This window comes from Lolium rigidum, chromosome 2 (assembly GCF_022539505.1).
Source record: "Lolium rigidum isolate FL_2022 chromosome 2, APGP_CSIRO_Lrig_0.1, whole genome shotgun sequence".
In the NCBI taxonomy this organism is placed as follows: Eukaryota; Viridiplantae; Streptophyta; class Magnoliopsida; order Poales; family Poaceae; genus Lolium; species Lolium rigidum.
This window is the reverse complement of record NC_061509.1, coordinates 102242548-102268933: the sequence shown is the minus strand read 5'-3', so window position 1 is coordinate 102268933 and position 26386 is coordinate 102242548. Positions and strand designations below refer to the sequence as shown.

The 26386-nt window shown below is 47.1% G+C and overlaps 1 protein-coding gene and 1 long non-coding RNA gene across 2 annotated transcripts; one reads left to right on the top strand and one right to left on the bottom strand.

Moving 5' to 3' along the window:
* The first annotated feature begins 488 nt into the window (after nucleotides 1-488).
* LOC124692169 (protein LIKE COV 1-like) lies at nucleotides 489-7247 on the top strand. Its single transcript, XM_047225487.1, has 7 exons — nucleotides 489-770; nucleotides 915-967; nucleotides 1726-1835; nucleotides 2567-2734; nucleotides 2824-2921; nucleotides 6481-6607; nucleotides 6703-7247. Exons 1-7 carry the CDS (start codon nucleotides 576-578, stop codon nucleotides 6807-6809), a joined length of 858 nt encoding a protein of 285 aa, XP_047081443.1. The 5' UTR covers nucleotides 489-575; the 3' UTR covers nucleotides 6810-7247.
* Nucleotides 7248-11249: 4002 nt separating this feature from the next.
* Nucleotides 11250-15055, bottom strand: LOC124692168. The gene is made up of 4 exons (XR_006999364.1): nucleotides 14532-15055; nucleotides 14358-14442; nucleotides 11710-13920; nucleotides 11250-11625 (listed from the first exon to the last, which is right to left on the bottom strand). It is a non-coding gene; the product is annotated as an uncharacterized LOC124692168 (long non-coding RNA).
* Between the last annotated feature and the right edge of the window lie 11331 nt (nucleotides 15056-26386).

Here is a 26386-nt window from a genome sequence, read left to right as displayed (position 1 = left end):
AATCGGCGGCGGATACGGATGTTCCCCGACCGAAGAGAGCGTGTGGAAGTGGAGAAGGTGCCTAGAGAACACCGCGTGTAGGCTATCAACGCTAGGAGGCGCCGACCGCTGCCCGCCATGGCCAGGAATCGAGGTGATCCTGCCATGAATAGCGCCCTGGGTCAAAACAGTGGCTATCACCCCTTGTGTCGTGAGAGCGTTCCACGGAGATATTTCCCCGTTTCAATCATAGGGGTATGTGTATGTAAGTAATGATTGTTTGTGTTCGTACTCTGTTTCCTATAAGAAAAAATTAATCTAATTTGCACTAGCAAAACCTTAGAACCTGTTTTGCTATTGCTATGATTTTTCAATCCTGTAATTCCAAGAAGCCCTTCATTGTTAATTAAAAAATCGTGCTCACTATTGTTAAATCCCATCGGCCACCTAAGCAAAGTAGCGAGGCCGGCACGGCACGGCAGACGGCACAGCAAAACATACGCGCAACCCCAAACAGAAGAAGCCAGCAACGGCGGCGGCAGCAGCTGCAGCAAGATAAAAGGAAGCAGGGGGAGAGGAATCCACCACTGCTGCCGATGGGGGATGCTAAGCCGTCGGTGCTTATCCCGATGACCAGCCGCGACCGGGACCGCGACCCGCTCGTGCCGCCCACCGCCGCCGCCGCCGCCGCCGCAACGTCATCCAGCGCCGTCGCGGGCTCCGATGACGACGATGAGTCCAAACCATCGTCTGCCTCCGCCGCCTCCGCGGCGGCGCAGACCGGCCGCGAGGTTGCCGCCCTGACCCAAACTCCTCTTGTCTAGTACGTCTTCCCCGAATCAGATTTGATCTGGTGGGGAGCAGTAATGCCGGAATCGCCGTGTTTTTTTTTTCTTTTTTGAAATGTGACAGCTTCCGGGTGTTTCTTGTTCCAGGCATTCCATAAGGTCGTGCATAGCTGGGCTTCCAAGAAGTTCATGACCGGATGGTACGTCTGCTCTTGGATTTTGAGATTGCTCCTTAATTTCGCGCGGTTCTGCTTGTGCAATGCAGAACTAGATCTAAATGCCGTATCTTTACTGCTTTCCGGTGCAAATTAGATGGGTGTGGTGCTTCTGAGTTTGTCTACCGTTGTTGTAGGCTATGCTATTTCATTTGGGTTAAGCCATTCAAATGTGGATTGTCTAATGGTGATGGTGCGGAGGTCGCCGGTGAATTGGGATACAAATCTTAGCATGGATTTTACAGAAATACTACCTCCGTTTCAAGGAATAAGGCGCACACGTATTTCAAGACGAACTTTGACCATAAAAATTGAGCAATAAAATTTTAATTTTATTATATGTAATTAGCACCGTTGGATTCGTACTGAAAAGCACTTTCTAATGATGCTAATTTCATACAAACAGTATTTATATATTTAAAGTATTTTTTGGTCAAACAAAAAGCACGTAAAAAGAGGACGCCTTATTCCGTGAAATGGAGGTAGTATATGACTACTGTAGCTCAACTTTAAACTTAGTGACAATGTATGAATGTTTGTTGGACTTGGAGTACATAGTGTACCTTCCTACTGTAATAATGTTTGGATGAGTACATATTGCACTATCTTCAGTTCAATTTGAGAAATTGTATGGGCTACGCCAGTTTTGCATCCCTAAGAAACTTAAGATAATGGTGACTATTTTATTTTAACATTTCCCCTCTATTGCTGAGTACTAATGAAATACCACCCTTTTGTTTCAGTGTAATCCTTTTCCCGATTGCAGTTACATTCTATATAACATGGTGGTTCTTTTGCTTTGTGGACGGCTTTTTCTCTCCAATATATGCTCATCTGGGAATCAATATAATCGGTATGAATAATGCTTGAAATTATACTGTTTGTTGTTGCACCAGTTTCTTACCTTTGTGTTCATCTTCGCCCCTTGGCATTTTCTCTGCATGTACTTGCCGCAGACTGAACATTTGTAGATATATTAAATGGATTAACCGATACTTGTTACTTCTTATCATTTGCGGGCAAGTAGACTTGCAAACTGCTGATTATAGAAGCAGGGCAATGGCAAGCCAGTGGCCTTGGGACATCTATGCTATATTGTTTCTAGTACTTCCTTGTATTTTTTTTTTTTTTGAAAGGAATACGGTAGAGGAAGCCCCTACAGTGATTATTATTTTTAAATAAGAAGAACCCAAATTTGCGTCAGTGAGGACTTGAACCTTGGTGGTTGGGTTGTACATCCACTTCCCTAACCAAGTGAGCCAGGCTCACTTTACTTCCTTGTAGTTTCAATATGTCACGATGTATTTCTTCATGTAATGTTGGGCTAAAGCTTTTCCTCAAACTTATTTGTCATCCTCCATCTGCTTGTGGTTCTATTGTGTATATGTAAGAGTCTATCTCAAACCCATTCATACTAAGTTTTTCACTTACCTGGAGCTCATCCTGTGCAAACCCATTATTTTTTTGTTTGACCTGGAAATCCACTATATGCCCTTTCTTTCTACAACTGAGCATATTTATAGGGAATTCTAAGGATACCTTTGGATTTGCAATAGACTCTGAAGATTTTTACCTCTTTTGCAGGCCTTGGTTTTGTAACTTCCATATCGTTCATTTTTGTGGTTGGAGTGTTCATGTCTTCTTGGCTCGGGGCTTCTGTTCTTGGTCTGGGAGAGTGGTTTATAAAGAGAATGCCATTTGTTCGACATATTTACAATGCATCTAAACAAATCAGTGCTGCCATTTCACCTGGTTATACTTCTTACCTTTTGTGGTTCTATAAATAACAATTGAAGTACTGAACAGTCCAAGTGTAGATAACTTGCATGGTTTCAATGCAGATCAAAACAAGCATGCATTCAAGGAAGTGGTCATCATAAGGCATCCTCGAATTGGTGAATATGCTTTTGGATTTATCACTTCAGAAGTTCTACTTCAGGTTTGAAACACATCATATTTACATTTGTAGCCGCCCATTCATGCATTATTTCATATTCTCATACTTATTTTCATGATTGCCAGTTGTATATTTATTTACTGCATTAAGATGTTGCCCCACTCTTCTGGTTATTTGATGGATGCTTTTTTAAAAACCGACACCTGTAATCATTTCAAAAATTTCCCTGCTAAAATTAGATGACCATCATTTAACATTAGATGAACTTTGCTACATCTAAAAAGAGAGATGAACCTGCCAAATGACAGTCCAAAGTCCAAAAGTTTCCCTGGAGAGTGCTGGCTTCTTCTGCAAAGGGGTGAGTGCTGAGAGCAGTTGGTACTTGGCGGTATGTGCTCAACTGTTTACCACAAAGTGTGATGGTACTGCAGGATTTCATGCAAGGATTACGAGTCGATCTGGTGTACTGACTCATAGATAAGCCATGACCAGTCGTGAGAGTATATCTAGTGCTACCAAGCCTTTACCTCGTACTTGATTCCAAGAATCTGAACCGTCCAACCAGAGTCAGCGGGCAGATCAAAACATAACTCCAGGTGGGCTGCCCACAATGACACATATGCAATTTAGACCCTCTAATACCTGGAATTGTAGCATAGAGTTCATGCTTTCCAATCTCTCGCTTCTGGACTGCTTTCAGAAATCAAAGTCGGAAGGCAACTACCTCCTTGCAACACCATGGCAAGAATCTGCATCAATTTGACCCTGCTTGCCACGCTGGATGCTCAACTTCCCTCAAGACCTTACATCTAGATCATGTACATCTGCGCAGGTGGCATGAGGAGCAAGGTGTTGCAATGTTTAGTCCAGTTCCATTCTTGGCGCATGCTGAACTGATCCCCCAAGCTTGCTTCTTGTTTGGGCGAATGAATCAGGTGGTGGCCTATAGAGTTGCTGATTGCATTGATCAAGGACAAATGAAATCCTGTGAGCGAGGAGAGATACTAGACACAATGGATCCTGTGTCACAGTCTAAAAATGATGGAACTTATTTGCATATGTTCCGTGGTGGGTGGCAGACCTGCTGCTATTATTGATCCTGTCTGTTGATATATATAAATTGAACGGTTCAGAATGTTGTGGTAACTAGTAGCACACAAAGCCCTTGCAGTACTAGATATGTTCTCCATGAGTTAGAAGGAAAAATAACCTCCAATTAGCGCCTAATCAACCCTGGGCTTGTGTTAGCGGCCAAGGGAGAGAAATGGGTTGAGAGAGGCTCGAGTTGTTTCTCGGGAGAAGACTGTGTCGGGAGCTAGGTTCAAACCAAAGGCAGGCCGATATTGTCAAAATTCTGAGAGGTGGTTTTATTGTGGTCGCTCGACTCAGGATGCCTGACTAGTCAAGATTAGTCGTGACTAGTCAACTTTTAGCTCGACTCGGCCCATGAGTCAAATCAACAAATCGAGTAGACCTCTGAATGATTCCTTGACTAGTCGTGCGGCTTGTAATAATCCTTAATGTCATGTTGGAAGGCGAACCACAGGAATAGAAGGCCCCGTAGTCTTGGCTGCACAGGGGGTGGTGGTCACACTGTAATATCATCGAATGGTTGTAGGGCAATGACAGCATTGTAGGGCTAGTGACTGAGGCTCAGTTCGTGGTTGCTGAATTTATTTTGTTATCTGCTGTGGCAAATGGCCACAGAAGCTTAGAAAAGTTGGCTAGCCAAATGGAGAAATAGGAATAAGCTGGTTTGAAAAGTTGGATCATCATAATCCGCTCCAGTGCCAAAATGCATCCTGACTCCCGAGAGCTTTTGCTATGTCTTATGGAATATTGGAATGGGGTTGCCACATGTAGTAACAAGGGATGTGCTGAGTGATCGCCATGAATGAGATGGTGATAGTCACATGATGTACACATGTGAAGGCATGAGGTTTGACTGCCATGCTGGCAGTACATGTGGTTCTTGAGTGGCAGGTTCGCAGCAATATTGTAGAGGTTGCCATGTAGAACTGGGGTAGTGGTCGAACCAGGTTTGTCCCAACTCCCACGAGCAGGAAAACATATGTGAATGGGAGGAACAAATAGATGTTTGGGTATACTGGAAAAATTACTGAAATAGGTTGAAGTATAAGAATTTTTCAGTCCTGTTAAATTACAATGTGGTGGAATTCTCTTAAAACTCTCTTTGGTGCGTTTATTTTTTCTTTTTGATAATTAGTGTAATTATTAAGATTAGGCTTCTTGGGACGTAGTCTTTGGTGAATGATTTATAGGAGTGCACTTGGGCGCCATGAAAGGGGATGTGCGACCACCATAGGCTCTGCTTGCTGCACACGAGAGCAGAGAAGGAAAGGATATATCATTTCTTTGCCTAATTCATTAGCTCATATCTGATGGTCTTATACAGTAGTCTCCCCTGGAACTAGGGAGTGTACTACTTAGTTCATATCTGATTCATTAGCTTTTATCTGATGTACTACTTAGTAAACCAACTCAGTTAACTAAGACAGTGATTGAACTTTTATAGTAGCTATTACCTGTCAATAGGAATACCACGTGGACTAGACTTCTACTAGGATTCAGACTCCTGGAACTGCAGCTCTCAGGGCGCTCTCCTCCTGTGGTGCTCTGGATGTCGTCTAGTCATCCATGGCGCTTGTACTGACAGAACATTAATGTTGTTATTTTGAAGAAGGGTCTGAAATTAGAGATTCCCAGCATTTCAATGTTATTTGATTTGTTTGGTGCTAGTGTGGTCGAACAGGACGTTGGGAAATCTCTGATTGGCACTAGTGCCTACTGGCCAGTACCAACAGGTAACCTAAAGTGTTGTCAGTGAGCCAACGACTTTCTGGGTCGAAATTCCGATATACTCCCTCCATTGAAGTGTACTTCTAGCTTTTGTCCTAAGTCAAATATTTTAAAGTTTGACCAATTTTATTAGAAAAAGTAACATTTATTGCACCAATTTAGTATCACTAGATCAGTCTTGAAATGTAGTTTTGTATTATACTGATTTGACGTTATATATGTTGCTACTCATTTAACTTTTTTTGACTTGGCACAAGAGCTAGAAGTACATTTATTTGAGGATGTGGGGAGTATAGTTTAACTAAACTAATCCCTCCGGTTTTGTATACAAAGGCCACTATATTAATTCTCAGATACCAAAAAATCAGAGTTAACTATTAAATAGCATGATCAATTATGTGGAGGATCTCTCGTGTTCCGGGCTAATTAAACATGTTTCATGCGGTGCCTCTTTCTCTATGGCTGAATGCAACGTTCACATTAATGAGCATCATCGTATGAGCCTATTTGGTAGAAATCTAACCAATTCTTCGTGCGTAGAGATAATGGCCTTGTATAACTGCAAATCATACGAGGGAGTACCAGTCCTCGGTTGAATTTCTGGTTTCAGTTGTAGCATTCCTGCATTTGGTTCCCAAACATATCCAACTATTTTTGCTGGATTGTGTCTCTTTTATGTATCTTTTGTCTTTCACCATGCAGTCATCAATTACATAATTTTGACAACTTAAGCACATGCATAATAATATGTGTATTAAGGGTGTATATCCTTGTTTCTCAGAGCTATTCTAGAGAGGAAGAGTTGTACTGTGTATATGTCCCAACAAACCATCTTTATATTGGGGACATGTTTCTGATCACCTCGAGCGATGTTATTAGACCAAACTTATCTGTCCGTGAAGGCATTGGTATGATCGTCTTCTTTTTTATTTATTCATGTTTACACCTTGTCTCATATAATGTAGATGACCATGGTTAGTGCTCTTGTTTTATATCGTTGCAGAGATTGTTGTCTCCGGGGGCATGTCAATGCCTCAAGTATTGTCAATATTGGAAACAGAGGACAACCAATTGAACAGGATGAGATCTAGTACGTCGAAGCTGAGATAGCTCCTAACATCCCAGATTATTTATCTACTCTACCATCGAACCATTGCTGGTCACAGTAGGATTGTACAATTCTCTTGGCCGGAATGGGCAATCTTTTGTACACTCTCTGAAGCATTCACTTACTGCACACTACCTGAAGCAGTCAATCGACTATAATCTGGGTGTGTGTGGGCTCACTTGTCTAAGAATCAAGCCTAGCTCCTTCAGAAACCGACATATGTTATGTTCGGTAAATGACAGTCCTGCTTACCCGGTATAATATAATTTCTTAGCATAATCTTTTGGTATCCAGGAGCTTTAGGTCTGGCAATTTCTCTAGAGCTTCCAATGTTTGTTGACCTAAAGAACTACCATTGTGGGTTATCATGTATAAGTTCCTGCATGAGATTATATTCCCGATGTACATTATGTAGAGGTGCATTTTAACTATGAATTCAGTAGGACTTGTCAGCCGGTGCCCTGTGGCTTCAATTCTACCGGGGTTCAATCAGAATTAACAATTAACTTGTAGCATTGCTTGCTTACAGCGAAGCTGATTAGAGCTAATAGAATACCGTATCCACTTCATAGGGAAAGTTTTAAAAGGTTCCAAGATTTCAGAATGTATACATATAAATGTTTTCTACCGATCTATAATTTTTGTAATAATAGTAAATTAATTTGCAGGCTACACATTCAAAGGGTAAAAAAATAACTCCATTTAGCTCAACGTATTTGGCCGTCAGTACAAGATTTATTATATTTGTTGTATATGCACCTCCTGTCACATGTTGTGTCTCAATGGTTTGAGGTTGAGGCGTTTGACATCTTGAACCACCAACTCTCAATGGTTTGGTCTTCCACTCCTTCATTAGACCCCATGGACGAATGGTGTACCGATAATTGACTAGAAGGTAGTGGTTGTCTCTGGAACTCTCTTGCAAACAGGGCATACACCACAATTTGGTCGCCCAAAGCCTATCTTGAGTTGCAAGTCATGCAAAATTTGATGAAAACATCTAAGTAATATCATCTTCCATACCATCTTGAGTTGAACGTTGCTAATTGAACCCAAATGTTCATGAATTGAGTCGCATGCTCCAAAGTGAAAGCCTCATCCATGGTGATATTTTCTATCCATGCATTATTTTCCATGGCTTTGTTGACTCCAAATTCTTTGTCTTGGATGCCGCATAAATGAGGGGGGGGATTCTCCTTCGGTTTCTTCCTATCAAGCCAAGGATCTTAACAAAATGGAGCGTTCTTACCATCTCCTAAAGTGATAAATGTGTAGGAAAATTCCTTGTCTAAGGTGGTGAAACGGTTTCCTGATCCCACCCAAATTTTGTCTTTAGCCTTCCGTTCAAGCCACGACTATGTTAACTATAGCGCTCTAGTTAGTTTTTCACGGCACACATCGTACCAATTCACTTCACATTGCTCGTCCCTGGTTTTGTCCTTGACTGGTCAAAGGAACACCCTGTCCAACTTATTGATGTACTCGATGGTGCCTGGGGGAATGATGAGGGGCATCAAATGGTAAATCGCTCAAGAGCGGATCATTGATCTTACTAACTTGGTACACAAGGCCGCCGTGAGTAGTTACCGTTCCAAGTTAGCGGTTTTTTCAGTGAGTTTATCCTCAAGATGTTGGAAATTTAATCGCCTAAGAACATCTCCAGCCCTCCTAAAGCGTCCCTTGAAGAGATTTGGGGTGCACGGGGCAAAAATCGTTCAAAGCTGCGTGCCCAAAGGTCCTTTTCGTTCGGCGCGGTTCAATACGGTGTCCGGCGCCCGAGCCCGTCCCCGCTATACAGGGGACGCTCCAGACACGCCGGACACAACGAAAAGTGAGGCCAGGAGACGCGGGCCCGACGCATCAGCGGCTCGGAAGTCTAAAACCCCGTCGCTTAACTTTGGTCAAGCGACGTTAATGGCGTCCCAGTTTTCCCAGACGACACAGGGACGCGTCTCGTCGTGCATGGCCGCGTGGTCATCCGTGCTGACGTTTATTGCGTCCAACGCCCCGCTGCCGCTTCGCCTGTCGACGATGTACATTAAGAGCGCCCCTGCTTCCTTCCCCATCCCAATCTCTCGCCGCTCCCAAATCTCCTCCTCCCTCGCCAGCGTCATCGTCCCGCAAGATCGCCGCGGCGAACGGCTTCGGCCGCGGCAACCTCACCGTGGCGGAGGCGTGGCCGTTGTACCACGCGGGATATCCCGTCCCACTGGACATGCGCCTGCCAAGCAGCGGCGGGTGGAGGATGGATGCGGCAACCGACAACAGCAAAGGCGCGCCGGTGGCGCCCTCCTCATCCTGAAGCCGGAGGTGAAGGAGGAGCAGGACAACGAGGTAGCCGGGAAGGTGGCGCTGCTGGTGGAGTACGAGCAGCAGCGTCTCATCGCTTGCAGCGACGATCCCGAGGACTGCCCAGGGCTGCACGCGGCGTTCGCCGCGTCGCTGAACAACAAGGACGCTTGGAGAGGTGACCTCAACGCGGCGATCGCCATGTCCATCCGCGACACCGGGAAGCTGCTCGTCGACCTCACCCACGATGGCGAGGCTAGACCAAGCGGCGTGGTGAAGGACGAGCCCATCGACGAGCCTGACGAGCCCGACGAGCGCGGCAAGCAGGAGGTCGTCACCGACGACATGTACAACTTCCACCAGTACTACGACGCCTCTGGCCATCGCAAGTACTACTAGATTAGGGTTTAGTTTAAATTTTATTGAATTTCGTTCAAATCTATGTAATATATAGCAAGTTTGAATGAATTCGCTTAAGTTTTAAATATCTGTAATTTTGTTTGGGGGACGCGGCTGGGGAGCGATGTCCCCAAACACGGCACGAAGAAAATACGTCATGCAAACGCTCGACCCGTGCCGTTTGGAGGACGCTTTAAGGGACGCGGCTGGAGATGCTCTAAGAGCAACTCTAACAGAGCCCGTAAATCCCGTCGGAACCGAACTTTTCTGGCGGATTTACGGGTTCGGGCCGAAACGCGCGCAGATCAGCGCCCGAATACATGGGCCGGCCTGAATCGAAAGTTCGGGGGCCCGAGAAATCCCCCGCACGGCCCCTATTAAAAGGGATCGCGGAGGGGAGTTCGGTTCGCAAACCCTACTCCCCTCCGCCGTCTCCTCTCCCTCCGCCGCCGCCAGTTCCCCGCTCCGACGAGCAATCCACCCGTAGGTAGCCACCAATTCGACCGCCGCCGCCGCGCGATGGCCTCCCGTGGAGGTGTAGGCAGCCGAGCCGCGGGATTGGGCGGCGGCGATTCGCCGCCGCGTACGCCCGTCTTCCGCAGCGAGGCGGAGCGGCGGAAGTGGAAGCGCAGCGAGGGCGCGCGCAAGCGGAGCGCGCGCCGGTGGACCAACTGGGGGCTGACGCCCCCAGGGAAGCTCGCCCGCTACGGCAACCAGGCCGAGAGCTCCTCCTCCGGGCAGTCGAGCCGCGCACCGCGGCTGCCCGTGGCGGGGAGCTTCGAGGATGACGAGCTCGTCCCCGCGCGCTCTCCAACCTTCTCCGCCGGGGACTACGTCCACGACAGCGACGAGGAGGAGGCGGTGATGGTGCAGACGTGCGCCATCAGCGAGGCGGAGGCGAGGGCCCGGTTCCGCCGGGAAGAAGCCGACGCCGTCCGCCAGGTGCGGGAGTTCGAGGCGGCCCGCCGGGAGGCCCGCGTCCGCAAGGTCAAGCTTGAAATAGTCGAGCTTGACAAGGACGACGAGTGAAGGCCGACGCCGTCCGACGATCTTCGCCAGCACCGGCACCGCCGCGCGCGCCATAGCTAGGCCACATTTTGCTAGCTTTTACCTAGGTTAGGTTGTGGGTGACAAACAATGATTATCGCTAGTACTAGTTTGAATTCCCCCCGCTATGTAGTATCTATTTCATCTATGGAACTATGATCATCGCGATAATTTACCCGCGCCAATTCAAATTCCAGTTTTCAGTTTCATTTTTACGGGTTCTATTCAGCGCCGGACCAAATTTCGTTAGAACTCGTGTTTTTCGGTGAACTGAACTCGCGTTTTTCGGTTTGCATTTTTTCGGTCTCTGCTAGAGATGCTCTAAGGCATCACGCCAAAGGTGTTAGTCCTAGGTAAGCACTGCCCAGCAGTAAAGTCTAACATTTATCTGTCCCACCCAGACACACGCATCGGGAGAGCGGGAGGATTTTGCGGGCGAAGGGCGCGGCCTGCGTCACTGCCGGCGGCCGCGTGACTGCTCCGGCCTCAGATGTTCTCGGATGTTCTACTTACTAGTGGTTGGGGCGCCCCATGGGGCGCCTCCTCGGAGGTCAGGTGCGGCTCAATCAACAACCCAATTCTGATGTCCATATTCAGTCAATTTAAGTGATCTTGGGAACACATTCTCATATCAACATGATTTCCTCTCACAAATAACTAATACTGCCCTTGCCCGTGTTTCTGATTGATTTTCCAGAATCTATAACTTGACAAAACTTGTTTACAACAATGCTTACCAGAAAACATCACGTACAATTGAGTTTTGTTGATTGAAATACAAGCGGCTAATACAATGGTTCCATGAGTTTAATTTAAACGCAAGGTTAAAACGATGTCTGAACAAATTAGCACACATCGAGTTGGTGGTGTACACTAACAAAAGGAACACACATACATGTCAGAGCAAACGGAGGTCAGCAGCTAGGCTTGAATTATTATGGAAGGTGGAACAGTAGATTCGATGTACTGCAGCAGAGAAGGGGTTCATGTAATCCGGCACAGAGAGAACATCTCCTTGGTTGTTTCTACATAGATTTGGAAGGGGCAGATAATCGAACCTTGTCTGTAATCCAGATGAAAGAGCTGATCCATGAACGTACATACACGTTAAGTACAAGAAGGAAATCAAAAAGAAACAAGTACAAAATATTTGCAGCGACAGTATACCTTTCATGAACTGCATGTATTGAAAGTGTCTGCAACCTCTGCAACAATCATGAACCTGCAACTCATTGTAAGAACAAAAAGCATGGAGCAGATAATAACTTGCCAATTCCCTACTCCCTAGCGGACAAAGTACAGATGTGCTCCCAACAACTTTATAGCCAACAAGCAAATTATAAATATTTTTATGTGATTCTTAAACAACTCCGGTAAGGGAAAAACAAAACTTTATCAGTTGGTGGTAGCGGTAGCCTAAACTACAAGAAACACCGGCAACAACTCATTCAAAATTCGACTAAATCAAATAGTCCCTACATAATTTCAGACAAGTAAATATCAGATGGTACATACTTTCATTGATATACACTTTGTCTATCAGCAAACAAAGTAACAGATGGAGAAGATAACATCCACAATTGAGGTCAAATTTTAACAGGAAGATAAGAACACAATATTCTTTGAGAACAGGGCACCAACCACAAATACAGCTAACCAGGACAATGTGTGGTTCAATCTGATTATTTGTTTCTTCAGGTTTCAGCTCAACACTGTTCTTTATTTGAATGTAAAAACACGGCTAACCCAGGGCGAAAAATATATGGTAGATAGCATTTACCATCAAGACGTGACGTTTAAACGATGTACATTTCTATAACCATGGGACTAAGAATCAAATCATAGCAATCTTCTTCCATATGTCTAGGGACATACCAATAGAAATAAAAAACACCGAAAGCTAATTTGATAAGGGAAAAGCAAAGGATCTTCTGACCAGGAATGAACTACCTGTACGTTCCATTAAACATTTAAAAAATAAAAACTCAAATTGTAGTAAAACTTTTGATAGATCTAGATATTGGCAATTTTATCTTTTAGGAACGGAGCATCACAACTACAAGAATCGGAAGAAGAAAGCAGAAACAAACAATACAGTACTTTATATTTTACTTAAGATTTTCGTTGGCCATCGCCTAAGCAGAAGTAATGTTAACTTGTTTCCTACTTGCTTGAAACATAAAATGTATAAAGCTATTGCTCATCTGCCACATAGAAGACTTCAAATCATGTTAGACCCAGGTCACAAAGTTCAGAAATTTTGAGGTTCAGTACGATATCATTCAGGAAAGAAGAGAATTTAAAGCACGACAATATTCTGAAGAAATCAAAACAGTTTCTAACACCACCAGTAAAACATTTTGTAGATGGTTCTCTGTGAACATAAAATCATCACAATAAAAGTTTGGAAGTTAATATGAATTTAATTTATAGAAGCTAACGATCAGGCTAACAATCAGTGTGCATTTTGGCATATGAAATGAAGTGCTTACAACAAGTGTGCTTATAAAAAGGTTAATCTTGAGAGGCTCACATGGCGCGCAAGGGTTGGGCGCCTTCCTTGCTTCTGTGCTTACAGTAAGCTTCATTGAAGTGCTTACAATTCTCTCTCGCCTCCATCCTAGCACCCATGTATGCCCAGCTGCTTCTCATCGGCTAGTGATTTGCGAAGTTTATGCTCACAACCCAAACACACCAAAAACAGAACCATGCTCACTATTCAGGAGTCATGCATGAAACATAATAATTTGTCCAGAATCCTAATTCGATTCCAAAAAATGATTTGATGATTACTAACAACTTAATTTACGACAAAGCAAAATAATAAATGATGACATGTAAGAGGTTAACGGAAAACATAAACATTGGAAAGCCAGGCAGATCCACAAAAACAAAACAAAAATTGATCTGACAGTGTTCATAACATTTGTATCTGGATATGCCTGATAGACAAGAAGGTGAAAAAGAATAGACCAGACAATTTGGCATACATGTTGTGGGAAGCTTAGAGTCATGTGTACGGTTGAGAATGTGGCCCTAGCCTGTGCAGCGGGAGCAGCGGCGACGATTCAGTTCAGAGCAATTTATGAGAAGACGTACCATGTGACTATTGCTGCCTTGCCAAGGTAGCCGCCTCCATCTCCACCACGGCCGTAGCCTGCAGCGTGTTGATCCTGCTCCCTCCAGCCACCCTTCCACCCTTGAGACTCGGTGCATCCTCACCACCGCCTCATTGCGGTTGCGGTCGCCGTTGTCATGCCAATCCGCACAAGGCATGGACATCATCCATCCATCATGTAGGTTTTATCAGTAATATACCTGCCTTCTTGAATGGACATACCAAGGTGCAGCAGGGAAGAAAACGTACATCAGCTCAAGCTGCACAAGCATCAATAACTGTAAAAATCCATTTGTTTTCCTTTTGTTTTTGTTAATTGAAGAAACTGATAGGGGATTAACTATATCTATGTGTAATCCTCTAAATTAGTTCCTTAAGCCTTTTTTCCAAGCAAGTTGGGGTAGGCTACATATGAAACCAACAGAAAAAAAAAGACCAAAACAAGGAGAAAGAATTCACTTGCATGAGCGACGTGGACTAATAATTCACTTGCATATACACATGCTCTGTTCGGAATATGCATCAGATCCATCTCAACAAATGAATATCTTCTAGTACACACAAATCGCATTATCCATAACCAAGTACAATCTATGTACATTACCACCAGACATCCAAAATTAACTGAAACTCCAACCTATAATTTGTAGACTTTACAAAAGAGTACCACCAGATTTAGGAAGACTGAGAAAATTACCTCCCTCTATTCAGTAGCATATCACGTAAACTGAAATTTTCCCCAACTTGAAATCACAATGGTGGTTATTGTCGCCACGAATCTCCTGGACAGGCAAACAAAATAGATTAAAATTGGGGAGGTGGAAATCACAAGGAGCACGCTTGGGAAGACCAATGAAAAAGATCTACTCACTGCAGCCGTCGTGCAGGTCCCCGTTGTCCACGAGCTGCGGTCGCGTTGGGCTGCACCAGCCTACGAAATCCAATGAGCTAGGGTTTGCCGTCACTGGCCCGTGATGAGGAAGTAAACAGGGCGGGCAAGGTTGTCACCACGATCTCGATCAGCACGGTGCATACATGAGAGGAAGATAGATCTGGAGTAGAGGGGAAGAACGGATTGGAAGAAGCCTCACCTTGGCGTAATCTGCATCAGCCGCGGTCGCCACTGCTCGACGCACGACCTCTCCCAAAGCAGCGCCGCCACTGATCTTACCGGCCGCGATGACCTCGGTATCTTCTCTCCCTCTGCCTATTACTTCGGCTGCAGGTACATCTGACCGCACCATCCTGCATCGAGGGCACCCTACCTGGCCGGCGCCCCTGTACTCCTTCTCCCGCCGAGGGTTGAGCAAAGGGAGCAAGGTGACGGGGAGGACCACCAGAGGAAAACGAGGGAGCTTGCCGGCGGCGAGAGGGAAGGTGCGACGGAGGAGCGGAACCTACGGGGCGCCCGTGCAAGGATGGCGGCTAGGGTTCTCTGCCATGGTTTTGTCTCCTGCTGCAAAGAATGGACGGATCGGATTGATCGAGGTTCGACAGCGCATCGGACGGTCCACGAGGTGCGCTGGTTACTCCCGCAGTGAGCGCTCGCCCAGCCCGCGCGGGATAGTTGGCTATCGTGGAGGGCTCTGAGATGGGCAAACACTCACGCACTTGCTTGTTCTCAATACAAGGGACCATATTGTCGACCCGCACGTTTGGAACCTGTCTACGCGCGAGGTTGAAATCGTGTGCGTTAAAGCGTGCTATGTGATTAGTACTTAATATAGTGCTTGTAATTAATACTGAGAATTTAACGGTTCGTATCTAGTTGTATACTGATGAAATACATAACCTATTCAGTACAGAGTTATTGCACATGAGTTATTGCACACACAGAGCATGCATGCTTTTGACCAGGTTTCCTAAACAATGAGTGATTGAAACTGACGGATTAATCCATAATATTGATTGGATAGAGGTGATTTATGGGCAAGAACTTAGATTTGTGCATTGATATTTGAGAGCTCCTTCTAAAAATCACGTTTGTGCATTTTTCAAAGATTTCTACAAAATATCACTGACCATTTAAAATGATTTTACAATCAATTTGTAACATTTGGAGGGAACTTGGATTTGTAACATTAACTTTTACCTCGTATAATAGTAAAAACATCAAGATGCAATGTTGAATGTAAAAATATGTCATTTTGTACTAATCTAAAATGGACATTTTGTACTAATATTTTTTACTAATCTAAAATTGATAATTTTGGAACACAGAGATTCCTCGTCGAACACAAAAAAACACATTTTGCCAAGCTATGGCGCAGATAGTAAAAATTACAGAACACTGATTCGTCGTGGAACACAAAAAAACACATTTTACCAAGCTATGGCGCGAGATAGTAAAAATTACTAAGTCATAAATTATATCAACAAATAATAGCATACACCATTCATATTGGAGATATCTGTTTAGAAATCATGTTTGTGCTACAAAAATGATTGAAAAATATGTAGTCTGAACCGAACATAATCATCGATACTTGGAACAAGATAAGGGAAATTTGTACAAATCCAACAGGACCGAGCGAAGACCAAAAGAAACACGCAATACCACTGAGAAGAAATTGAAAAAAGTCCAACACGCGAGACCATACGATTGCGACGCTCATACAGATTGAAAGACGGCTTCTTCCGCCGTGGTGGTGGTGGGTCTTGTTGGCGGAGCAGTTCTACGAGTCGATGGTGAGGGAGCTTACGCGCGGGACCAGGCGGGAGGCGCTGTGGGCGCTGCGTGGGCAGGGCTAGGCTGAAGCTGCCGATGCGTTCATTCTGCAGGAGGTGTCCCGCGTCTTCACCGTCTGCATCTCCAGCCTGGGAGACTCTTCCCCGACCAGCGTTGCAGCCAACCCACGCGACTGTTGCAGCCGCCGCGGGCTCGCCGGTGTAGGGATGTAATCTGTACAAATCCAACACAACCCAGAGGAACAAAAAGAAAGAGGAAATCGAACACGCGCGAGGAGGTCGAGGTCGTCGTCCGTGACTGATGCGCTGGAGGAGACCGTCTCCTGGATGCAAGATCGGAGCGCGATGCCGAGGCTGATCCCGTCGTTGGATGCCACAACGGCCTCGGCTTTCATCGCTGCAGACGAGAAGAAGAGGAGAAGGAGAGGAGGTGCCGGTGGAACGGGATTTCTCCTTCCCTCCGATCGAGGGGCCGCCCAATGTCATCGACGCGGCGGCTGTTCTTGGCCTGTTCGCCGCCCAGTTCTTGGAGGAGACGATGGGCGCCACCGCGAGTCCCAGGATGAAGGAGATCAAGAAGGAGCTCCTGGATTTGTTCAGTGGCCGTGCTGGAGGCGAGGAGGCTGAGGGGATGCGGTTGTGGATAGAGAGGAGGAGGAGATGGGCAGGAGTTGCTCGGGAGGAGGAGAGGGAAGTTAGTAGCCAAGTTAATGTGTGTGTCAGACATGGTGAAAATACACTTCATATACTAACGAGAATACATAGGTCTAATACACACGTGGTGCTTCTTTATTGGCTGCGTTTTCATCCTCGGGAGTACCCGGGTTCCGATCGGCATTTTTGCCATATTGTTCACTATTTTTTGCTGATGTGCTTAACTGAAGAAAAAACGAATTTGATGTGCTGCTATTTCTCTAAAATCTGAAGAAACAGAGGGGCTTCGTTCGGCTCCGTCCCGGCGGATGTTGGCCATCGGAGGTGGTCGTCGGAGGATGTCATATGGGCTTGTGGACGAGCCGGCCGGCGCAGGGCGGAGTGCACCGCCCGCGCGGGGCATCGGATTGGTGCGGCACGAGGGTGTCGGAGCGGGGCTGAGGAGGTGCTCGGACCGGGGCGGAGATGGCTGGCCGGTGCTATGAATGCAGAGCCTGAGGCCGGAGCTTGCTCCTCTTCCCGTGGTGGCGCTGGCGGCAGCGGTGCAGATGGAGTCCGGTGCAGAATACATACGCCCTTGCTAGCGTGCAAAATCGTTCCACTCGCCTGATGCGTGTCTGAGTGAGTGTCTGAGTGAGGGACAGATGACGTGGGCATTACCCTTCGGGTAACCGACATTTCCCTATCCCGTATTGTCTAGTTGGAGGTCCATGAAGGCAATTGGAGGCAAGACGGGCCACTGGGAAGGCGCACCAGAAGATTCCTTGACAGGCAAGAAAAGAAGCAGCCGTATAAGGAAAGATTAGATTTAAAGCTATTGTAAACCTAGTCGTACTCGGTTAGACCTCTTGAGACCTGGCTTCCTATATAAAGGCCAGGAGAGGGGCTGCCGAGGGACACAACGAATCTTAGCAACTTAGCCACCAAAAGTCTAGAGCTAGGTCATCATAACACTTAGCCTCTCGACGAGATCTCAGCTGAACTATTCAGCACCCCATTGTAACCCAATATCTTCATAATCAAGAACAGACAGGCAGGTCGTAAGGGTTTTACCTCATCGAGGGCCCCGAACCTGGGTAAATCGCTCTCCCCGCTTGTCTGTGAACCGATGTCTCGTGTCAGCTTGCGGTGATTCCGTCAACCCTAAGCCCCAATCGGAGGGCATTGCCGAGGAGTACCCTCGACAATTGGCGCCGTCGTGGGAAGCTCTGTCGGCACCGAGCAAGTCATCGGCGAGTACCGAGCCACGTCCGCGGCGTTCTTACTCGAATCACCGACGCCGACGAGTAACCAAGAGATTCAATCCGCTGCGGGTCCTTCGAGTTCGTGCCGCACCGCGAAGCACCTCACCCGATCCCTGTGGGATCATCTCGCGACATGGATGCTACTTTCGGTGGTGTCCACTTCATCATCGACTCCGGAGGTTTTCTTCGCCTCCCTCGGGCCGGCGCATCCGACCTAAAGGCCGCGGCTTCGGAAGGTGTTCCTCCAACAGCATCCCTAAAAGTTCCACCCAGGAGCATACAAGAGAGCAACCGAGGAAGTTTCGACGTTATGGCGGGACGCGAGGAAAAGACGAAGGGGCTCGCACCGCGAGGAGGAAGGACGAACAGCAGCTCACCTTCGTCAGTTCGAACAAGGATGCCACGACACGTCATCAATCAGGGGTCGCACCCGTTCGCCGTATCTATCGGCTACGGAGCAACTCGAGGCACCATGCTACCTGCACTCTTACATTGATCCGAAGGACGGTCGAGAGAAATCCAGTCACCTGTTAAGGAACTGTCGACATTTTCTGGAAATTCGGCAGTCCTGCGATGACCTCAGGGCCGAGGCCATGTCAAGAGTTCACGCAATGGAGAGAAGGGCGGGGTCCTACAGTGATCCACCAGAACCATATGTATCGGAACCGTACGTACCAGCAGGAGGAGACGAGCATGCACCAACCGAGGTGTTTCCGGAACCATGCGGGCAAGTCAACATGATCCATAAAACCAGCTTTTCAAAGAGAGAAATCAAGAAGTTCTCCCGAGAAGTAGAATATGCGGAAGTCGCCATGGTTGATACACCCGATTTCATCGACTAGTCAGATCAGAGTATCTCCTTCAGCAGGCGAATCATCCGAAAGCTGTTCCAAGGCCCGGCCACGCGGCCCTTGTCCTTGAAGCATAGATTGGAGGGTACAATATGAGCAAAGTATTCATGGATGGAGGAAGTGGATTGAACCTACTATTCGCCAGCACAATGAGAGCAATGGGTCTAACAGTCGATATGCTAAGAGAGTCTGACACAGGGTTCCACGGCATTATACCGACTCGACCCGCTTATTCTCTTGGTAAAACATCATTGGACGTAGTCTTCGGCACGCCCAAGCAATTTCAGGAAAGAGAAGATCGAGTTCGAAGTAGTCGACTGGGAGTCTCAGTATCACGCCATCCTCGGCAGGCCCGCGTTTGCCAAATTCATGGCCGTACCTCATTATGCGTACCTGAAACTGAAGATGTCAGGCAACAACAGGACCCCAATAACCGTTCATGGAAGCTTTGCTCGATCGGACAACTGCGACAGGGAGTTCCAGAAGATCGCCTCGAAGTTCGGAGCCAAGGAAGAACTCAACGCGATCGACACCATTACAGATCACACGCAACCACCAGCCGACAATCGAAACGTAAGATCCGACGAGTTTGACGCTGCAAAGGAAGCCAAGAAGCTGCAGGTGCACCCCACTGACCCGAAGAAAACGGTCAATACGTCGGCTGACCTTACCGGCGCATAGGAAGGCGCGCTCATCGAGTTCCTCCGTGAGCGCCGGGAGATATTTGCATGGGAACCATCCGACATGCCGGGCATCCCCGGGGAACTCGGCGAGCACGCCCTTAATGTTGACCCGACAGACCAAACCGAGTACGAGCAGTCAATGCGCCGATTTTCCGAACCAAAGAGGAGAGCAATTGGCGAAGAAATCGGTCGACTCCGTAAAGCAGGATTCATTTGGGAGCTCAAGGAAGCCGAGTGGGTGGCCAACCTCGTCATGGTGCCCAAAAAGGACACCACCGCTCTGTGCATGTGTATCGATTACACCAGCCTTAATAAACACTGTCCGAAAGACCACTTCCCGCTGCCTCGTATTGATCAGATAGTCGACTCCACAGCCGGATGCGACCGCCTCTCCTTCCTTGATGCATACTCCGGGTATAATCAGATCAAATTGAAGAAAGAAGACCAGGAGCTAACCGTGTTCATCACCCCACACGGCGTTTTCTATTACAACGTCATGACCTTCGGGTTGAAAAACGCAGGAGCAACTTATCAACGTTGCATGCAGGCCTGCCTCGGAGAGCAGATTGGGAGGAACATTGAAGTCTACATCGACGATATCGTGGTGAAAACGAAGCACGCCGCCACTCTCATCGATGATTTACGGGAAACTTTCGACAACCTAGACAAGTATAAAATCAAGCTGAATCCCAAAAAATGTTTCTTGGGAGTGCCAGGGGGACAAGTACTCGGGTACTTCATATCAGCCAGAGGGATTGAAGCAAACCCTTTGAAGATCAAAGCTATTCTCGACATGGAGCCGCCAAAGAATCTGCACCAAGTGCAGCAGTTGGCAGGACGATTAGCAGCCCTCAGTAGATTCATCGCCAAGCTATTAGAGAAAGCTTTGCCCTTCTACAACTTGATGAAAAAGTCAGAAAAGTTCGACTGGACAAAGGAGGCGCAGGAGTCCTTCGACAACCTGAAGAAAATCTTGTCAACGTCCCCAGTCCTTGTAACTCCGCGCGAGAAGGAAACGTTGCTTATGTACATAGCCGCAACAGCACAAGTCTTTAGCAGCGTTTTGGTTGTCGAGCGAGAAGAAGCAGGAAAAGTCCACGGTGTTCAGAGGCCTATGTATTACCTCAGTGAAGTACTCATACCCGCAAAGCAGAGATACCCCCATCATCAGAAGCTGGCATACGCAGTATGGAAGTCGGCTCGCAAGCTGCGACATTATTTCATGGAGCATCCGATTATCGTCGTAAGTGAAGCACCATTGAAGAACATAATGACTAATCCAGAAGCCACGGGTCGAGTGTCCCAATGGGCCATCGAAATAGCACCACACGACATAACTTACGTTAATCGAACGGAGATAAAATCCCAAGTCCTCCCAGATTTCGTGGCAGATTGGATCCAGTCACAGACACCAGCAGCACCCGACATGTCGGGATCATGGACAATGTATTTCGACGGGTCAAAACGGAGCACGGGCGCAGGAGCAGGAGTGATATCGATATCACCACGAGGAGATAAGATGAAGTACATACTACGTATGAATTTCTCCCTGCCGACGAACAATGAAGCAGAATACGAAGCACTGCTGCATGGAATGAAGATGGCGAAGGCGTGCGGGGCAACTCGCCTAGTAATCTATGGCGACTCAAATTTGGTGGTGCAGCAGTCGATGAACTTATACGACGCGGTCAGTGACAACATGATCGCCTACCGACAGTTGTACCAAAATATGGAAGCCAAATTTGAAGGATGTGAACTCAAACATATCGGCAGAGCTAGCAACGAGGAAGCCGACACTCTGGCGAATATCGGGTCCATGTGCTCCCCCATCCCAGACGGAGTGTTCTACGAAGTCATTACTCAGCGATCAATAAAAGAGAAAGCTTCGGCACCTTTGAAAATGTCGACTGATGAATCAGAGGCAAGCCAGCAACAAACGGTTGAAGAACCCTCGCCTCCATCAGCAGAGCAAGTCCTCCTCCTCGAGCCATTATGGACCAAACCATTCCTAGCGTATCTGACGAAGCAAGAGCTGCCGGAGGATTCTGTGGAAGCAAGACGAATTGTCAGGCGGTCAAAAGCCTTCACTGTGGTAAATGGCGAGCTTTACAAGCCTAGCATCTCGGGTATCTTCCAAAGGTGCATCACCATTGATGATGGAAAAGCACTGTTGCGCGAGATACACGAGGGAACCTGCGGACACCATGCAGGAAGCAGGGCCCTTGTGGCAAAGGCCTTCAGGGCAGGATTTTACTGGCCAACGGCAGCGTCGGATGCTCGAGATCTAGTTATGAGATGTGACCCTTGTCAGCGCTTTTCTCCAAAACCGCACGCCCCTGCGATAGATCTAATGACAATACCACTGGCATGGCCCTTTGCTCAGTGGGGACTCGACCAAGTCGGACCACTGCCAAGGTCATCACCTGGAGGGCACACGTACTTACTGGTCGCAGTCGACAAATTCACCAAGTGGATCGAGGCAATACCCGTTCGAAACCAGAAAGCCGAAACAGGAGTTCAGTTTTTCAGAGGAATAACTTGCCGATTTGGTATGCCCCATAGTATCGTCACAGACAACGGCTCTAACTTCGATTCCAAGGAGTTCAGAAAATTTTGTGATGACGGAGGAATCAAATTGAAGTTTGCATCAGTGTTCCACCCGCAGACCAACGGCCAGGTGGAAAGGATCAATGGTCTAATAGGAGATGGCCTTAAGAAACGCCTTACAGGCGCAGCTGGAGCCTGGGTCGAGGAGTTACCATCTGTACTCTGGAGTTTGCGTACTACACCCAACAGGTCGACTCAATACACCCCCTTCTTCTTGGTGCATGGAGCCGAAGAATTTCTACCAGCCGACGTTCGGTTTGAAGCTCCTCGGGTGACAACATACACAGAGTCCTCTTCCAACATCGCGCTGCAAGATGCTGTCGACCTCCTTGACGAGGCGCGAGATATCGCCTTGGCAAGAACGACGGTATACCAACATGCGTTGAGAAATTATCACAGCCGACGAATACGCAGTCGAAGCTTTAATGTTGGGGATATAGTACTTCGGCTGAAGCAAGAAAGACCCTTGAAACTTGAATCTCCATGGGAAGGACCATACATCGTCACTGAAGTGATACCAGGAGGAGCATATCGACTCAAAAACCCGGTTTCATGAAAAGATGTCGGGAATCCATGGAACATCGCACAGTTGCGACGCTTCTATACATAGGACACAATCGCTTTTTATTTCGACAGCTCTTAGGGTTGCTTTTGCATTATGAATAAAAGTCTAATCAGGTTTTCCACCTTTTTTCAATCCAGGCCCTATCACCCAAACAGATCGTTTGGGGCCCCTACCATTGGCTCTTACTCCCATCGGGAGCGTCGGCCTAAAAAAAATACGCTTACGCAGTATCATTAATTAAATACTCTCAACGGGAGCTAAGATTGATGATACACAAAAACAACCAATCCAAGCCTCGAGAAAATACGCGGGTGCTGCAGTCGATGGTTACATTATCAAAAAATAAGGCTCAAACCGGTGCACCGCGTGACGAAGCCAAGCGTATAATTCCCTCGACTAAGTCGATGGGTCTCGCTCTTACAAAACTTACATATCGGCTTCGCAATAACGTTGCAAAATTCAACGAAGTCGTCGAGAGAGCAGGTTGAATTGATCACTCAGCCGCCCTCGACAATAAAATATCTATCAAACTAACATAGCGTGCAACGCACGCAGTAAATTTGTACAAAACAATCTTATGCAGGTACAAGGTTATTACATTCATGATTGGGCTCCCTGGTTCCCTTGGGCCCTCAGATCCTTTTCAAGGCATGACTCCATCCGAGAAATAATGGTATAAGCAGGACCTCTAGCAATATCATAATACTGGCCTAAACTCCTCTCGCTGTTTGCTACGGCTCTCAAGTCTAAAGATGGATTGCATGCCAATACCGAAGCAAAAGCAAGTTCAGCACCAGCCAAAAGTTCTTTCCGCACCAACTGTCGAATCCTTTCAGGGGACTTGAATCGAGTGAACAGGGCAGATAAAGTTTCGGGTGCTTGGTCCAGAGGAAACAAAGTCTTCCAAACCATCGTGAGATGAGCGTGGAACTTATCAAAGTAGTAATGCGCCTTCTCCACCCGGTGCTCAAACTTCACCATGATAACAGCCTTCAGACGATGCAGCCACAAATCGTGCTTCGGGTGAGCAACATCAGTTATTGCTTCGACCTTCCCATGGATCTTCAGTCCTCCTCGGATTTATCTGAAGATACAAATGAAAAGGAACGAATATCAGTTAAGGAGAATATCCGAGCTACGTCAAGAATCAGAAGATGTAACACTTACATCCCAAACTTTCGGTAGCGACATGAAGACCATCGAGAGCATACTGCTCAATAGCAGTTTCTATTTCCCCCTTTTTCTTCACCAACGCTGCCATGGCCCGGATAGAAGTAATGTCTTTGTTTAAACGAGACACTTGGTCACGTAAGCGGCGAACAAGGTCAGATTCATCGTTAATCGAAGGATTTGGAAAAAGCTCGGCACGAGAAGAAGATGAAGGAATCGCGAGTACAATCTTCGATTCGAACAGCATTAACATAAAACTCCCATCGGGAGTGCTTGCCATATATGTTACATTCAAAAGATTGTTTGAAATTGGCAACAGAGCCAAAATAAAACAGGACTAAGTCAGATTACGATTGGTCTTATTTACAATTAATGAAGCAAAAGTTCAAGGAGGGGCAGACGATGAGTCAGGGGCAGCTTCAGGAGTAGGCTTGGCCTGTGCTTCATCTACCAGCTTCAGGAGTTGATTGGCACAAGTTACTGTTGATCTTTTGTAGGGCTCAAGGTCGACTAAATGGTTGTTATCATCGACATGCAATGCCTTAGATAACCTCTCCAAGTCAGACCCCATCCCATGACCCATTAGCATCTGGAAAGTAAGAACCGCCCCATACAAGCGGGAACGGCGTTTAATACATCCACGGGCTCGGAAGAATCAACAAGAAAAGCATCCGCCATCTCGCCAAGAGTTCTGTCCTGCTTCATCTTCGGGAAGATCATCGAGTACAGCTTCGACAATGCTCCTCTAGTCTTTTGCGAAGCCCGAGGACTTGGACCTTAGACTCGGCAGGCAAGCGAAAGGGCATCGGATGTGGAGTCCTCCCGAAGCCGATGGCGTCGAGTGACGGTTATATTGGCGGCCTACGAAAGAAAGATAGATCGGTGGTCGATAAGGAAATACCAAGAAAGAGACTATGTGTCGTGAACTTTACCCAATAAATCCTTGATGGATTCACGGAGGACGCCTTCCTTTTTATCGACTGCAACCGCTGCCGCACGCCTGGCGTCCTGTTCATCCTTCATCTGCTGCTTCAACTTCGACAGCTCCTCCTTCAGCAAGGCATTTTCCTTCTTGGCGTCGGCGGCAAGCCTGTTGGCCTCCAGCACTTGATCAGCCAAAGACTTGACAGTCTTCCGAAGCTGGGCGTTTTCAGCCTCCAGTCGGGTAAACTGCTCAGCGAAATCTACCACAACATCGACTGTGGCATAAATCGGCTGCAGCAAGGGAAATCAGGGAGACTCAGTCGACATCAAGAAAATTCAGCAAAATAAGGTAGAGTGAATACTTACGTGGTCGCGGGCAGCCGATGAAGTAGGAGCATCGCCAGGAGGAATAGCCTTCGACACTGGAATTTTTTCCACGGCTGTCCTCGTGGGAGGCATCGACTTGGCAGGAGAAGGATTCGGTTCCTTAGCTGATGCCGTTCTCTCAGCAGATAATTTGGCCCTCTTTGCGAGAGGAACATGATCATCATCAGAGCTACTTAAAAAAATGATGATTAGCATACAAAATGACAAAGGACAAATTACGAAGGGGTAAAGATGCTCATAGTTCCAGGTCATCTTCGGTTGCAAAGAAGCCTGACGGCCCCTTATCAACAGGAGAAGGTGGAGAAGCTCCAACGGCATCATTATCTTGGTCGCTGGGACTAGATTCAGCCATCGTGATAAAATCCTCGTCTATCTGCAAGCGACGTTTGCTCCTGGTGAAAGCGGTCTCCTCGGCAGTGTCGTCCTCTTGGACATCGCTGTCCTCGAGGATCTGCTGGATGTCCTCGGTCTCTTCAGAATCCTAGTCGTCATCTTCTGGTTCTACACCGCTTTCCGGTGTAGGAGGATAGCATCGAACGACGGAGGAGGCCTATCAAGAAATAAAAAAAGGGGAAGATTGAGAAGCACAGCAAAGAGAGAAGAAATAAAAGCAAGCAGGGAGCGGCAAAAGGTCACCTCAGTCGGGAGATGGTCGAAATCATAAGGAGAACGAGTCGATGTCAGAACAATATTATCCTTCATACTGAGGCACGTCAAGCGTCGAACCTCGTCTCGAAGTTCGTCTGCCGACAGGTCGGCAGAGCTGACCCTCGACTTGTCGGTCTTGCCAGTATAAAGCCATAACTGGTGGGGTCGAGACATTAACGGCTGCACTCGACGTTGCAAGAACACTGAAACTACTTCAGTGCCGCACATCGTCAAGCCTCCCGAATTCTTCAAAACGACGATCTGCTCAAATAGCCTGTCGGCTGTCACCCTCTCTCCGGGAGAAA